Genomic DNA, 14644 nt, shown 5'->3' on the forward strand with positions numbered 1-14644 from the left:
TGCACCTGGGCTCTGAGAGGCAGAGCTCCAAGGCCAGATTTTGGCTGCAGAATGACGGGCTCATTTTGTGGGAAATAAAGTAGCAGAGGGCAAGGAAGGAGGCTGGCTTTGAGGTTGTGGAAGTAAATCAGACATCTAAGATGACAACGACCAGAATCAGTGGATGTGAGAGTGAGGAGAAACAGAATTTGAAATATTAGGTCGACTACAATGAAACTGCTGTTTTAAAACCAAAACAAAAGCACTCTGTGGTTGCCCATGCCCCATAGAGTCAGCTCCATATTTAGAATGGAAAATCCCACAGGTGTTGACATTTTAATTTTAATTTTTATTTATTTATTTATTTTTGAGACAGAGTCTTGGCCCTGTCGTGCAGCTGGAATGCAGTGGCACGATCTTGGCTCACTGCAACCACCGCCTCCTGGGTTCAAGCAATTCTCCTGCCTCAGCCTCCCGAGTAGCTGGGACTACAAGTGCGTGCCGCCAGGCCCAGCTAATTTTTGTAACTTTAGTAGATACAGGGTTTCACCATGTTGGCCAGGCTGGTCTCAAACTCCTGACCTCAGGCGATCTGCCTGCCTTGGCCTCCCAAAGTGCTGGGATGACAGGCGTGAGTCACTGGCGCCCGGTGAGTGTTGACATTTGACCAGTGCGGAGCGCTTGTGAACATTAATGAAAGACAGAGACTGGAGGGTTCCTCAGCTTTGTGGACATTCAGCATCTTGATGTTTACAAACACAGTATTCAGAGAATGCATACGTTTTATTGCTTTTATTTAAAAAATTAATTCATTAGCCAAAGTTTCCATAAATCTCACTCAGAAGTAAATATACTTAGCCGGCCACCTCCTTCTGTCTTTCCTAGGGATGGTCCCGATCAGAACTCACCCCAGCTGGGAGTTTTCAGTGGCAACACAGCCCTCGAAACGGCATATAGCTCCACCAACCAAGTCCTGCTCAAGTTCCACAGCGACTTTTCAAATGGAGGCTTCTTTGTCCTCAATTTCCACGGTCAGTTGATTTTCACTCTGCTATTTAAGACTGAGAATTCCATGTGGTGTTTGCTGCAGTGTTGACCCACACCTTGTTTCCAGCTGAAGTTTCTCGACTCAGCCGAGGGCGTGTATGATTCTCTTGCATTGGAGGCCAGCGTTTCCTGTGGTCCTTTTTTTGTTTAATGATATCTTCATTATTTCGCATCGTATCAAGCTTGGATTTATTCCAAGATACAAGTATCCTAAGTGAAACTCTCAGGTGAAGACCACCGAAAGAGATTTGGTACCTTTTATAGATTTACTCATCCTGTTTCAAGATAAGGTGTTAATAGCAAATGTCATGTAACTATAAATGGTGTGAAAGCAAACCTCCAGTAATCCTGGGAATGCGCTCTAAACGATATGCAGAGTGTCTGTCAATCAATCGCTTATCTCTCACGAACACTGCCACCCACAGAATTCCTCAGGACGAGGGACAGGGCAGACGTTATCAAATCTGCACATGGACAGGGAACCAGGTTGTGACTGTTGAATCATTCTTCTTGCAGAATTCCAAACATCTGTAAAGTGTGTTTATTTAAATGCTATACTTTAAAAAATAATTGTACACTTTTTTCCTTAGGCTTTCACTAGTTTTTGGCATAAAATAATAATATGAACATTCGAAGCTTGGGAATTTTATAAAACTATGTTTCATGAATATAGACATTTCAGTCAGTGTACTTAAGCATTATAACAACTGTAAGATGAATTTTTGTACTGGTTGTGTTTATTCGGCAAGCGTAATTGCAATTATTATTATTCTTTCCATAAATCATTTAGCATTTCAGCTCAAGAAATGTCAACCTCCCCCAGCGGTTCCACAGGCAGAAATGCTTACTGAGGATGATGATTTTGAAATAGGTAATACTTTCTTCATTATAATACACGAACTCAGCACGACATTTTTTTACACCCACTTCTCATTGTAATCATTACTCAGACAAGTTAATGTGTACTTTGCCAGAGAAACAAAAATAAAAACAGAAACAAAAAACAAACTGTCCTTAAAGTATTGCTGAGAACTTATACAGAGGTCACGTATCAAACAGAAAATGTCTGTCACTCTTCATTACCATGATTTTTTTTGTTTTGCCATTTGAATTTTGATGTCGGTTTGAACATTTTTTTCCTCTATAACATTTGCTAGTTCATAGTTTTTAATAAAGTTTTCAGAGACAGACTTGGGCAGATATTTGCATTCGGTTAGGGGGACACATTCATGCACTTGAGAAAAATCTTAATCATTTGTGGCTAAAAGGATGATTACATAACATTGACATTTCATTGAAACTGGGATATAATAAGAGAAAATATTTAGTGATGATATTTAGGATTTCTGGTTTATCTTTTTACATTAATGATCTAATTTATTAAATACTCTTCTGGTCATACTGAGAAAGCAGTGATGGCATATGTTTATAGTATAATTATTGCAACCCAGGATTTTTCAGCCCCAATTATAAAACTCTGCCCTGTGTTTCAGACCACTGGTCAAACCATGTGACCTAATTTCTGCTGTCCTCACCCTGGCTTAGTTAATTGGAACATTGTGCTAAGTAGGCCAAGGTCAGGGATGAGTCTCCATGGGTGCTGTAAAGCCATTCGATTCTCCAATCTTGCTTAAACCATAGCTTTTATTTTGCTTTTTTTTTCCGTCGGCAGTCACTGAGGAAGGGAAACCAACATGGATACCTCAGTCAAGGAAGAAAAGCTGCCACATCATTTCAGTACTAATATCGGCTAAGCTTAATAGAACATTGTTATAAATGAAGAACTTAAAATGGTACTATTTTTAAAAGACTAAAAATTAATACAGTCATAGTTTCTAAAAAGACTTGCAAGTTGATTTAATTCATTAAGTAGTCCTATATGTGTCACACCTTCACACACTCAGAAGGTCACACACAATTTCCTGGTTTGTTGTATTGACTCTTCTAGGAGATTTTGTGAAGTACCAGTGCCACCCCGGGTACACCTTGGTGGGGACTGACACCCTGACCTGCAAGCTCAGTTCCCAGTTGCAGTTTGAGGGTTCTCTCCCAACATGTGAAGGTATGCACTGTTCGATACTAAAACTACACAAACTTATTCACCATGGAAAACTGTATTGTTTGTATTGGTCTGCATTTCTTTGTATAGGTGTGAACTTATTTACTTATTTATTATTTATTGATTGATTTTGGAGATAGGGTCTTACTCTGTCATCCAGGTGGGAATGCAGTGGTGCAATCATGGCTCACCACAGCCTCCACCTCCCTTGTCTCAGGTGATCCTCCTGCCTCAGCCTCCTGAGTAACTGGGACTACAGGCATGCACCACCATGCCTGGCTAATTTTTTGAATTTTTTTTTTTTTTGGTAGAAATGGGTTTTCAACATATTACCCACGCTGGTCTTGAACTTCTGGACTCAAGCTATCTACCTGCCTCAGCTTCCCAAATTGCTAGGATTGCAGGCATGAGCCACTGCACCCAGCCTGCACTCAATCTGTGCTCTGATCCCATTGCAATGAAACTAACATTCTAACAGAAATATCTAATGATGCTTTTTCTTTTACCTAGTCCTAGAAAATAAACCAAGGCCATATCAAATAAGAAGTCATGTTTCTCACAGCAATTTATCATGTAAATGTTCAAACATGGCAAAGTTGAAATAATTTTAATACCTGAATAATTTAACACCTGAATATATACCACCTAGCTTCCACTATGAAAACTCACAAAGTATTTCCTTTATCACATGCCTATCTGTAATCTTTCCAGCCATTTATTAAGCTACGCTATATTTTTGATGCATTTCAAGGGAAATTTTGAATATCACTTCATTTTGCTATAAATACATCAGCATGCATATAATTAGCTGGTGTTAAATATTTCAATGTAAATTTATAAAAAATGAAACAGGCACATCTCATGTTTTTCTCACATATGTTTAACATATGTAGACCATGTGCAAGAAAATAGACAATATACAATAATAGAACAAGATACTGAGGCGGAATCTGTTGATTTAATCTATTAGAAGACAAGTAGATTACTTTTAAAATATTGTTTAATAGACATCACTTTCAAGTATCGTTGAATAAAAAAGACTTGAAAAACTTTACATAAGCTCAAATGCTCAAGTAAGTCAGAAACATCATTAGTTCAGCTATCAAAAACTTTCTAAATTAGAATAGTTTTTGTGACTTCAAAGTCATAGTGAAGTGCAGATGTAGTGCTTTTGAGCAATGCGGCTCTTTTAAGGAATCCAACTATTGTCATTCCTTAGGGTGAGTGACGCAGCTAAAAGGGCCCACGATTTAGGAAGACAGGACCAGGTGGCAGAGTCACTCAGTCAGGCAGATTTGAGCAAGTCACTCTTCCCTGCATTGTGCACAGAGAGGATGATTTATCCGCTTTATTTTTGAGATTGTTGTAAAGGCCCACTGAATATTAAATAAATTTATCTTTTTGAGTGTTTTATAATGTTAACTGCCTTCCCTGTAAAAGGAAGTTTTCTTTGCAAAAGTATCGACTTTGCAATAGGTTTGCAGATGCTCACACCTGTGAATGGATCCTCTTCAAAGGTCTGATAACTGGCCAGGCGCGGTGGCTCATGCCTGTAATCCCAGCATTTTGGGAGGCCAAGGTGGGCGGATCACCTGAGGTTGGGAGTTCGAGACCAGCCTGACCAACTTGGAGAAACCCTGTCTCTACTAAAAATACAAAATTAACTGGGCGTGGTGGCGCATTCCTGTAATCCCAGCTACTGGGGTGGCTGAGTCAGGAGAATTGCTTGAACCCAGGAGGTGGAGGTTGCAGTGAGCCGAGATCTTGCCATTGCACTCCAGCCTGGGAGACAGAGCAAAACTCTGTCTCAAAAAAAAAGAGAAAAAGAAAAAAAAAGTCTGATAACTTTGTGCATTCTCATTCTGGAATAAGGCGGGATTCCAGGCACCCTGAAAGAGAAACAATCTTCTACATCTGAAGAAAAATTGGCATACATTTTGGAATGAATTGTTACCAAATATGTATAATAACTTAGGTTTTTTTTGAAAAAATATTAACATTAAAGTTCTATCTACATCAGAACTATTGATTACAGGAAACCACCACATGAGCAGAGGGCCAGACCCTTGGCCTGCTCGTCTGTGTAAACGCTAAGCAGACCACAGGCTGTGGAAGTCATCAAAATCTGTGCCTCTAGGTTGCCTTACTTAGAAGTGGGGATTGCATTGGGTGAAAAGTCAGGAGACCCAGGTCATTGTCTTCTTAGGAGAAAGCCAACGTCTGTGCCATTTTCCAGGACCAACAATGGTCTATTTATGGATTCTTTCCTCGCGGTAGGGGGGATGTAATAAGTGTTCATCTTCTGCCGTTCTATATAAAAATGAACCCAGGCAAACCTTCACATTTTTTAAGGTACACTTTAATCCCAACAAACAAAGCCTCAAGTTTCTCAGAATAGACTTTAACTAAAGGTGATCTTAGGTGAGTAGAGAAGAAAGGCATACGTATGTATCAAATGTGCTGCTCTAAAAATAGGGAATTTGGTCAGAGGCAGTGGCTCATGCCTGTAATTCCAGAACTTTGGGAGGACGAGGTGGGCAGATCACCTGAGGTTAGGAGTTCAAGACCACCCTGACCAACATGAAGAAACCCCATCTCTACTGAAAATACAAAATTAGCCGGGCTTGGTGGCACATGCCTGTAATCCCAGCTACTCGGGATGCTGAGGCAGGAGAATCACTGGAACCTGGGAGGTGGAGGTTGCATTGAGCGGAGATTGTGCCATTGCACTCCAGCCTGGGCAACAAGAGCAAAACTACATCATTAAAAAAAAAAGGGAATTTGATTAGGGTGTTCTCTCCAGATGAACCAAGTTCTTATTTAAATGATGTTTAATTCATGACAAGCCAAGAACAGAGAGCAATCCTGCACTGCATGACGTTTTGATCCATGACAGATCGTGTAGATAAACGTGGTCCTGTAAGATTATAATGAAGCTGAAAATTCCCACCACCGAGTGACATCTAGCAGTTGCAATACTACGGGGCAACGCATTACCTTTTCCATGTTGAGACGAGTTCAGATGTGAGAATACTTACCCTTGTGTTCCAGTTGCCTGCAGTCTTCAGTACAGTCTCATACTGTGCAGGTGTGGGGTCTAGGAGCAATAGGCTACACCATATGGCTTAATTGTGTAGCAGGCTGTGCCATCTGGGTGTGTGTAAGTGTTCCTGGACCAAACTGAGGGTGGGGCTACTATTTTTCATGGCCCAATAACGAGATGCAGATGAACTGAGGGGGAAGAGAGTTTTTATTTCTGTAACTGGTTACAGGGAGAAGGCCTGGAAATTATCACCAGACCAACTCAAAATTACAAAGTTTTTTAGAGCTTTTGTACATCCTAAGCTACATGTCTATGTGGAAGTGTGTATTTATTTAAAGACATAAGTGATTAACATTTTAAAATCTGTAACTAAGGTCTGAGTCCTGAAGACCTTCCTCTGGAGCCTCAGTAAGTTTACTGAATCTAAACGGGTCCAGATGCTGGGGTGATTAGTCTTGTTTTGTCTCCTGCTAAATCATAAAGGTTTGGGGAGCTCCTTTAGACCCCAATAAAGTTGTTTGTGGAGGCCTGAGGAGTTTCTTCAGACCGCTAATAAAACTTGTTGAGTTCTAAAAGGGTCCTGTTAAGAATTCCTTTGTTGAGTTCTAAAAGGGTCCTGTTAAGAATTCCTTTGTTACCTTGTCATGCTTCAAGGCCCAGGAGAAGCCTAGGGCAAACTCTTTGTTACCTTCCAGGCTTTGTATAAAGGCGCTGGCTCTTTCAGCTTTTAATATTTAAGTGAAACAGTCCGTTAGTACGGAAACAGTTGTTATGGAGGCCTGCGTTAGTGAGACTGGCCTGCCTCAGGAGTGCGTGCTGTTATCTTTGCGTGGTGACATGATCCCCTAAAGATGCATTTCTCACAGCCTGTCCCCATCTTTAAGTGGCACATGTCTAGATCAACGCAACATGAGCGTTAGTCTCTCAATTTCCTCCGTTGTCACAGACAGTTACAGGGAGCATTCTGCAGACAAAATTTGTCAACTTTTACTCATGCTGAAGGTTCCCATGCCCCACTTGGCTCCTCAGGAGGCACACAGGATAACCTAGTTTTCTGCTCCTCTTTCAAGTCATGAGTCAATTTGTTTAAAACAAACGGAGAGTGATCTTAGCTGTCATTCTCTAAGCAACTCATCATTTAAAAATAAACAGGAAATGGGACCCTAGATGTCTTTAACCAGATCCTTAATCAATGAAGCACTTAATTATCATCTTTAAGTACTTTTCTACTATTTGATTGATTCGATTGTGCTCAAGTGGGGGCCCATCTCCCAATAAATTCTTCAGAAAAATTATATTAGCTATTAGTCTGTCTTCTTCAAATGTCATAACCAGACTTTTAGAAGTTGTGCTTTGAAAATTATCACCATCCCAGCACTTTGGGAGGCCGAGGCGGGAGGATGACCTGAGGTCAGGAGTTTGACACCAGCCTGGCCAACATGGTGAAACCCTCTCTCTACTAAAAATACAAAAATTAGCCAGATGTGGTGGCAGGCATCTGTAATCCCAGCTGCTCTGGAGGCTGAGGCTGGAGAATCGCTTGAACCCCAGATGTGGAGGTTGCAGTGAGCTGAGATCACAACACTGCACTCCAGCCTGAGCGACAGAGCAAGACTCTGTCAAAAAAAGAAAGAAAGAAAGAGAAAGAAAGAAGAAAGAAAGAAAGAAAGAAAGAAAGAAAGAAAGAAAGAAAGAAAGAAAGAAAGAAAGGGAAAATTATCACCAATTTTAGGGAAACAAGGAGAGTGCATTGTTCTTTGAAAGTCAGCATTGGCCAGGCTTGGTGGCTCATGCCTGTAATCCCAGTACTTACGGAGGCTGAGGGGGGCGGATCACGAAGTCAGGAGATCGAGACCATCCTGGCTAACACGGTGAAAACCCGTCTGTACTAAAAATACAAAAACAGTTAGCCGGGCGTGGTGGCGGGCGCCTGTAGTCCCAGCTACTCTGGAAGCTGAGGCAGGAGAATGGCGTGAACCCAGGAGGCGGAACTTGCAGTGAGCCGAGATCACGCCATTGCACTCCAGCCTGGGTGACAGAGCGAGAGACTCCGTCTAAAAAAAAAAAAAGCCTTATATGGAGATATTACTGTGCTAGACACTCATCTTAGTGTAGAAAAACCTGAGTAAGAGACATCACAGAAGTGGCTTTTCTCCTGTTAAGGAAAGAGAAGCATTTCAAAAAGTGAAGAGAATTAATACCAAAGGTTTGGATACACAAAGGAGGGTGTGGCGTCGAGGAAAAAGTAGGAGATGGCTTCCTGCTGCTTGCTGTCAGGGTGTTTTGGGGGAAGAGTTGGTAAGTTAAATCAGGCTGGAAACCTAAACCAGGACCTGACTTTAAAGGGCTTCAACGTCAGGTTTCTTCATCCTGTGGGCCATGGGGGATCCTTTAATAGTTTTTAGAATATTCATTTCTTTAGAAAAAAAAATACATTTTCAGTGAACATTAAGGAGATTCAACGACCTTCTGATAATGACCATTCGAAAGCAGCGGATGGAGGCGACATAAAAACCGCCGCTGCCCAGCTCTGGCTTCCTTCTGTGTGTGCGGGATAATAGCAGGCGTCACGAGGGCCCTGGGGCAGCCTTTCCCCTGGTTCACAGAGGACTCACCTTCTCCAATTCCATCATACCTGTAGGTGCTTTTAAGAATTAATCTTAGTTACTCATAAATCCCAATTTATGCCATTAACCCTGGAGTACTAATCCTCATCTCCTATTACTTTTGCTGAAGGCCTATGAGATGCATTGAATAAGAGGCTTTGGGTTTTAAACCTCACATTTTATTTTTCTTTAAAAACAATCTGGGGCACTAACATTGTGCAGAAGGATCATAGCTTGAAGCGCAGGTGATGTCTGAGAGAGGCAAGCTTTCATGTGTGTTTTTGACAGGTGCTCTAAGCAGGTGCTGCCCTGTGGTGAGAGGTTTCCCAGATTCCCAAGTGGAGACACAGTTGTTTTCTAATGTGTGATTGCTGCTAAGAAATAAACATCTCAGCTACAGGACAACACCGCAGTCCCTTTAAGCCCTCCCACTCCAAGTGGGTATTGCTCCAAGCAACAGTTTATATCACTGAGCAGAAGGAGTGGTTCCATATGAAAGAGCAGAAGAAACACAAGAAAGCAAATCACTTTCACTCATGGGCAAACACATCCAAATGCCTCTTAGGCCGAGCACAGTGGAGGCTGAGGTGGAAGGATTGCTTGAGCCCAGGACTTGGAAAGCCGCCTGGGTAACATGGCAAAACAAGGTTTCCAAAATAAAAATACGAAAATTAGCCAGGAGGGGTGGTGTGCGCCTATAGTCCCAGCTACTCGAGCAGCTGAGGTGGGAGGTCAAGGCTGCAGTGAGCTGTGATCCTGCCGCTGCACTCCAGCCTGGCTTGGGTGACAGAGTGAGACCCTGTCTCAAACAAACAAACAAATTAAAAACAAAACTAAACCTCAAAACACCAAAAAAACCCAAATGAATTTTGAAAACAATATGTATGACTGAAAAAAGTATTGCTAAATATTGTAAGAAAAATGATACAAATGATAAATGATACAAATGAAAAATGGTACAAATGAAAAATGATACAAATGAAAAATGGTACAAATTCTCTACAAATTATCTCCTACCTCTTTGGTCGGAGAGAATTGTAGAAACTGAGAGTCCTCTGTAAACTAGTGGGAATTATATAACAAGTTGCTTATATTTTCATTTTGTCTTCCCTAAGAAAGAAAATCAGCTTTTCAAATATGAAAGGGATAAGAATGGCTATGTTTAAAATGCTGCTTCTGGGTTAGATCACTGCACTGCTGTCAAACCCCAGGATGTGCGAATAGGTTTTCAAGTGGATTTTAGCAACTCAGTAAAGGTTTCGTACTTACAGATGGCCTGAAGTTCCAGTGTCATCTGATAACTATAGCTGCAGTTATAAAATCTCAGTCCTCATTAAAATACAGGGTAGAGAGATTGGCTATTTTTCAAGTGTAATCCCACAAACTGAAACGCCCTCTGGTGGCATTTTTGTGTTAGTATAAGGTCAGCCTAGAGAAAGGATGAATAGACCCAAAGTCAGGTGAATAAGTTTATTGAACCTGCCAGCTGCTCCACCACAGACACAAGAGGCAGCCCTGAGCTTACAAAATGAGGGGTTTATATGGGGGAGAGGGACCCCGGGGTTGTTTGTTGGTTAACTTTGCCATATACTCTCTTGTGACGAAAGTTTATGGCAGCAGCTAGATGAAGGAACTTGCAGGAGGGTGTAGGTAAAGTTTGTTTATGCTTCCCAGGGACCTCCCTCTGTGTGGTCTGGATGGTTTGTAATTGGGGTTTGCTTTTTGTAGTAAGGTCTGATAAGTGAAGTCTGCTGGTTTCACTGCAGTGCTTGGATAAGGCTTAGAAATGTAAAGAGGCTTGGGGGAAGGGTGAACGGCACAGAGAAGAGTTGCAGGGCATTAAGGGGAGGGGTGGGCAGTACAGAGGGGCTTGGGGGGAGTGTCCGCAGTACCAAGAAGCTTTTTGGGGCGGTTTGTCCCTAACAGTTATGAAAAGGTAGGCATGTGATGTAATCATCCCTAGTCCTTACAACTGTTTCTGCCCACATAGTGCTTTAGATTAAAAAAAAAATGCATATATTGGCTCTAATTAGAACCCTGAGGGGGAGCTATTATTAGTCTGTACTTACACGTCAGAGCCAAGAAAAGCCCTGGTTGTTATTGCAAAGTCAAGGCGGGTCTGTGGAGCTTCTAAAACTTGAGGTCCTATCCTGCACGGATATACACAGGCATGAACTCTAATTTCATTATTTTTTCTTTCTTAAAATATCACATTAATTTTGAATGGGCATCGTGTATTTTACAAAGTGGTGAGGTCACCATCACAGAAGAAAATTAGACCTTTAACTCAGTTGTTTCCATCTGTGTGTTCTGATTAGGATTATTTTAGTTTATATTATTGCCATTAATTTATCGTTGTAAATATTTTCAAAATCTCACCTAAAATACGTGTTATTTAAAGAGTTCTATGAAATGTTTTATGATTGGTGGTCTTAGGTCTAAACATTTTCTAAATTTTAAAATATATCTTAATTAGAATGCTAAGATAAATGGAAGAAAATAGGAAATAAATTACCTTTCAAAAGGCAGTTACTTGAATAAAAACACACATCATAAGCTTCGCTTATCTGTTTGACGAGTTTCTATCTTGAAATGTATGTATAAATAGCACACATTTAACTAATTAAAAGGCGATAACTCAATAAATAAATTTAACAGCTCTTTTTCATTAAGAAAAATGTGATTAACTGTAGCACTCTCAAGACTCTACAAGTAATTTTGATATACCTTTTTTATTTATGAACCATTACCAATAATAGAAAAAAATTTCCCTTAATAGTTTTATACACAGACTGTTTCTGGAAGATAATTTAGTGATGAGAGAAATTACTAATTAGGAGACTGTGGCGTTTTGTTTTGCATGTCCAGATCCCTGCAGATTATTTTTATGTTGATTAAACTGGAAGTAGTTGAATAATAATTTTTTAAAAAGCAAGAGGAGAAAAAATAGGATGTAGCCATAGTATCTTCATGATACATTTACAATTAATTCATCCCTTAGGAATCAGGGCTCCTGCTGAGGTGTCCCATGTGCGACTGAGACCAGGTCTCTAATTCTTCCTTTTCCCAGGGTCCCGAGCAATCGCATCGCACGTTTGAATATTACTATGCTAAGTACAGTCGTTCTCCCCCACCCCCGATCCGAGGTTTCCCTTTCTGCAATTTCAGTTACCTGTGATCAAGCACAGTCTGAAAATATTAAATAAAAAATTCCAGAAATAACAACACATTTAAAGTTTTGCTGTGTTCTGAATAGCCTCATGAAATCTGTCATCCCCGGGCTATGTCTCACCCAGGACATGAATCCCAGCTTTGTCCAGCATATCCATTGCCCTGTATGATGTGATTGCACCAGAAACAACATAGCATTCTGGACCATCTGCAGCATCAGGCATCACTAGGGCTCTTGGAATGTATCCCCAGGAATAACGAGGGGCTACTGTATATTTAACGCCAAAATAAATAGGAGTTTTCTTTTCTTATTGCATAACATTTCACCATATTTCTGTAGTACTCTTTTGAAATGGTGAGGTTCTTCTTTGTAGTGGAGTTAGGAAGCCTTGCATTGTATAATGAAATCCATGATGCACCTGCCCCAAATTAAGGTGTGTGGGAGATGCAGGGGCCGAAGGAGTGTGCAGGCTGAGTGGAGAGAACTGCAAAGAGACAGATGCACAATTCTCATGATTATTTAGTGTTGCCCTCCTTCTGTGTTTGCATCCGGTATGAAATTTAGCCAGAGCTCTATAAGATTGCTTTTTCCTTTCATTGGCGTGTTTATACAGGGATAGAAACTATCCTATTGAAGTTGGGATCATTTTATTAAAGCAAACTTTTGCTGGTACTTTTCTCTCCAGCACAATGCCCAGCAAATGAAGTCCGGACTGGATCATCGGGAGTCATTCTCAGTCCAGGGTACCCGGGTAATTATTTTAACTCCCAGACTTGCTCTTGGAGTATTAAAGTGGAACCAAACTACAACATTACCATCTTTGTGGACACATTTCAAAGTGAAAAGCAATTTGATGCACTGGAAGTGTTTGATGGTAAGTTTCTTTAATCTTTGTATACCGGTGACCTCAGCATCATTAATAAAAACACTGTTACAATGTTTTAGTAACATAAAGGCTTGAATATATTCTTGAGTTAACTTATGTTTTCCCAAAGCAAACAAAAAATAAACTAGTTTGGGGTTGTGCATTCTCAAGAGATCAAGCGGTCTGTAAAACATTACCATATGATTGTTGTACTGTATTAGTCCATTTTCATGCTGCTGATAAAGACATACCCAGGACTAGGAAGAAAAAGAGATTTAATGGACTTACAGTTCCGCATGGCTGGGAAGACCTCACAATCATGGTGGAAGGCAAGGAGGAGCAAGTCACGTTTTATATGGATACTGGCAGGCGTGAGAGAGAGAGAGAGCGCGAGAGTGGGTGCACGCGCACGAGAGAGAGCTTGTGCAGGGAAAAATCCTGTTTTTAAAACCGTCAGATCTTGTGGGACTTACTCACTATCAGGAGAACAGCATGGGAAAGACCCACCCACATGATTCAGTTACCTCCCACCAGGTTTGTCCCGCGATATGTGGGAATCGTGGGAGTTACAGTTCAAGAAGAGATTTGGGAGGGGACACAGCCAAACCATGTGATTGTTAACACTGTCACTTTTCAAACAGTTAGAATGCTTAGGAATACACCCTGAAAATGTACCGAATCTTCTTTAACCATTATTTGATTTTTTAACACGGTGATTTAGAGAAGATGATCTCAATAGCTCTTTCTCTCTCTCCTGTATGTAATTGCAATTCACAAGATATTTTAGGAAACTTAGGCCCAGAGGTATTTTTGTCATCTATATAATTATTTTTCTAGAAATAAGTATTTACTAGAAATATGTAAAAAATCATGGCTCACAGAGATTTCTAGATGATAAATGCTACAGGCGTTTTTAAAGTGTGATGCTTTGAAATAGTGAAATATGGTTAACTGAACGCATGCAATACCGTTTTCAATAATAGTCTTATGATTTTTATGCGATTTGAATGAAAATTTTAACAGTGATGTGATTAAAAGTAATATGTGGTTGAATCGTCAGTTTGAAATGGAAGGAATGGTAATATTTGTCTTTGTGTAAAACCATCATACCCAAGAAAATTAGACCGGATGTGATTATGGCGGTACATAATAACAGGGTTTTCACATATTTTGAAAGGTTTGTCATTGAGTTCAGATAAATAACAGTCAATTCAGTGAAAAAAGTAAATTATTCTAATTGATTTGATGTGTGTTTGTATTCACTTTACTGAGGCGATGAATCAAATTGCTTGTATAGATAGACATCACTCAATCAATTCATGTATTTTCAAAAATGAATTAATAAATTAGAAATTAAACTCACATTTTTATAGATAGAAACAGAGGACTGGAGAGCAATATTTTCATTTTCAGAGCGTGGCTTTTTAAATGTGTATATTAAAACAAACATACATTATTTCCAACTTTTCCTTTAGGCTGTAGAGTAGAGAGAAGTCAGTCGTTAGGTGAGTATAAAAATGGGGTTTCTCTTGTTGAGGAAGGAGAGAGGTAAACTGTTTGAGGCCTGTTAGGTATTATACAAAAATTAAAATGTAGAGCATCCACCTTCACAGGCTGTGTGTCTGTGTTTGTGTTTGTGTATATACAGACATATGTATCCCTACAAAGGACATAAAAGTATATTTAAATAATTATTTTGAACTTATGCATGTTCTTTTGTTTCACAGTAGTTGAATCAAAATATACTGGCCATGCTTTTAAGTCTCTTACTTTCAGGAGCAAACTATTTATGAATAATTTATGCACTCATGGCTTGCAATTTGATCTCCTACAAATTTGGACAGATCATAGCCATTATAAACAACAGGCAAAA

The 14644-nt window shown here is 40.1% G+C and overlaps 1 protein-coding gene across 1 annotated transcript in view; it reads left to right on the forward strand.

Annotated features, from left to right (window-relative positions):
* CSMD1 (CUB and Sushi multiple domains 1) overlaps nucleotides 1–14644 on the forward strand; it is a 2040038-nt gene that overhangs the window by 1875632 nt on the left and 149762 nt on the right. Inside the window, exons 45-48 of the mRNA XM_032158987.2 lie at nucleotides 865–1010; nucleotides 1817–1897; nucleotides 2975–3088; nucleotides 12592–12780. Coding sequence (XP_032014878.1) covers nucleotides 865–1010; nucleotides 1817–1897; nucleotides 2975–3088; nucleotides 12592–12780 — 530 coding nt within the window. The remainder of the gene's footprint in view (nucleotides 1–864; nucleotides 1011–1816; nucleotides 1898–2974; nucleotides 3089–12591; nucleotides 12781–14644) is intronic.

The sequence above is a fragment of the Hylobates moloch genome, unplaced genomic scaffold (assembly GCF_009828535.3).
Source record: "Hylobates moloch isolate HMO894 unplaced genomic scaffold, HMol_V3 SCAFFOLD_8, whole genome shotgun sequence".
NCBI classification, from domain to species: Eukaryota; Metazoa; Chordata; class Mammalia; order Primates; family Hylobatidae; genus Hylobates; species Hylobates moloch.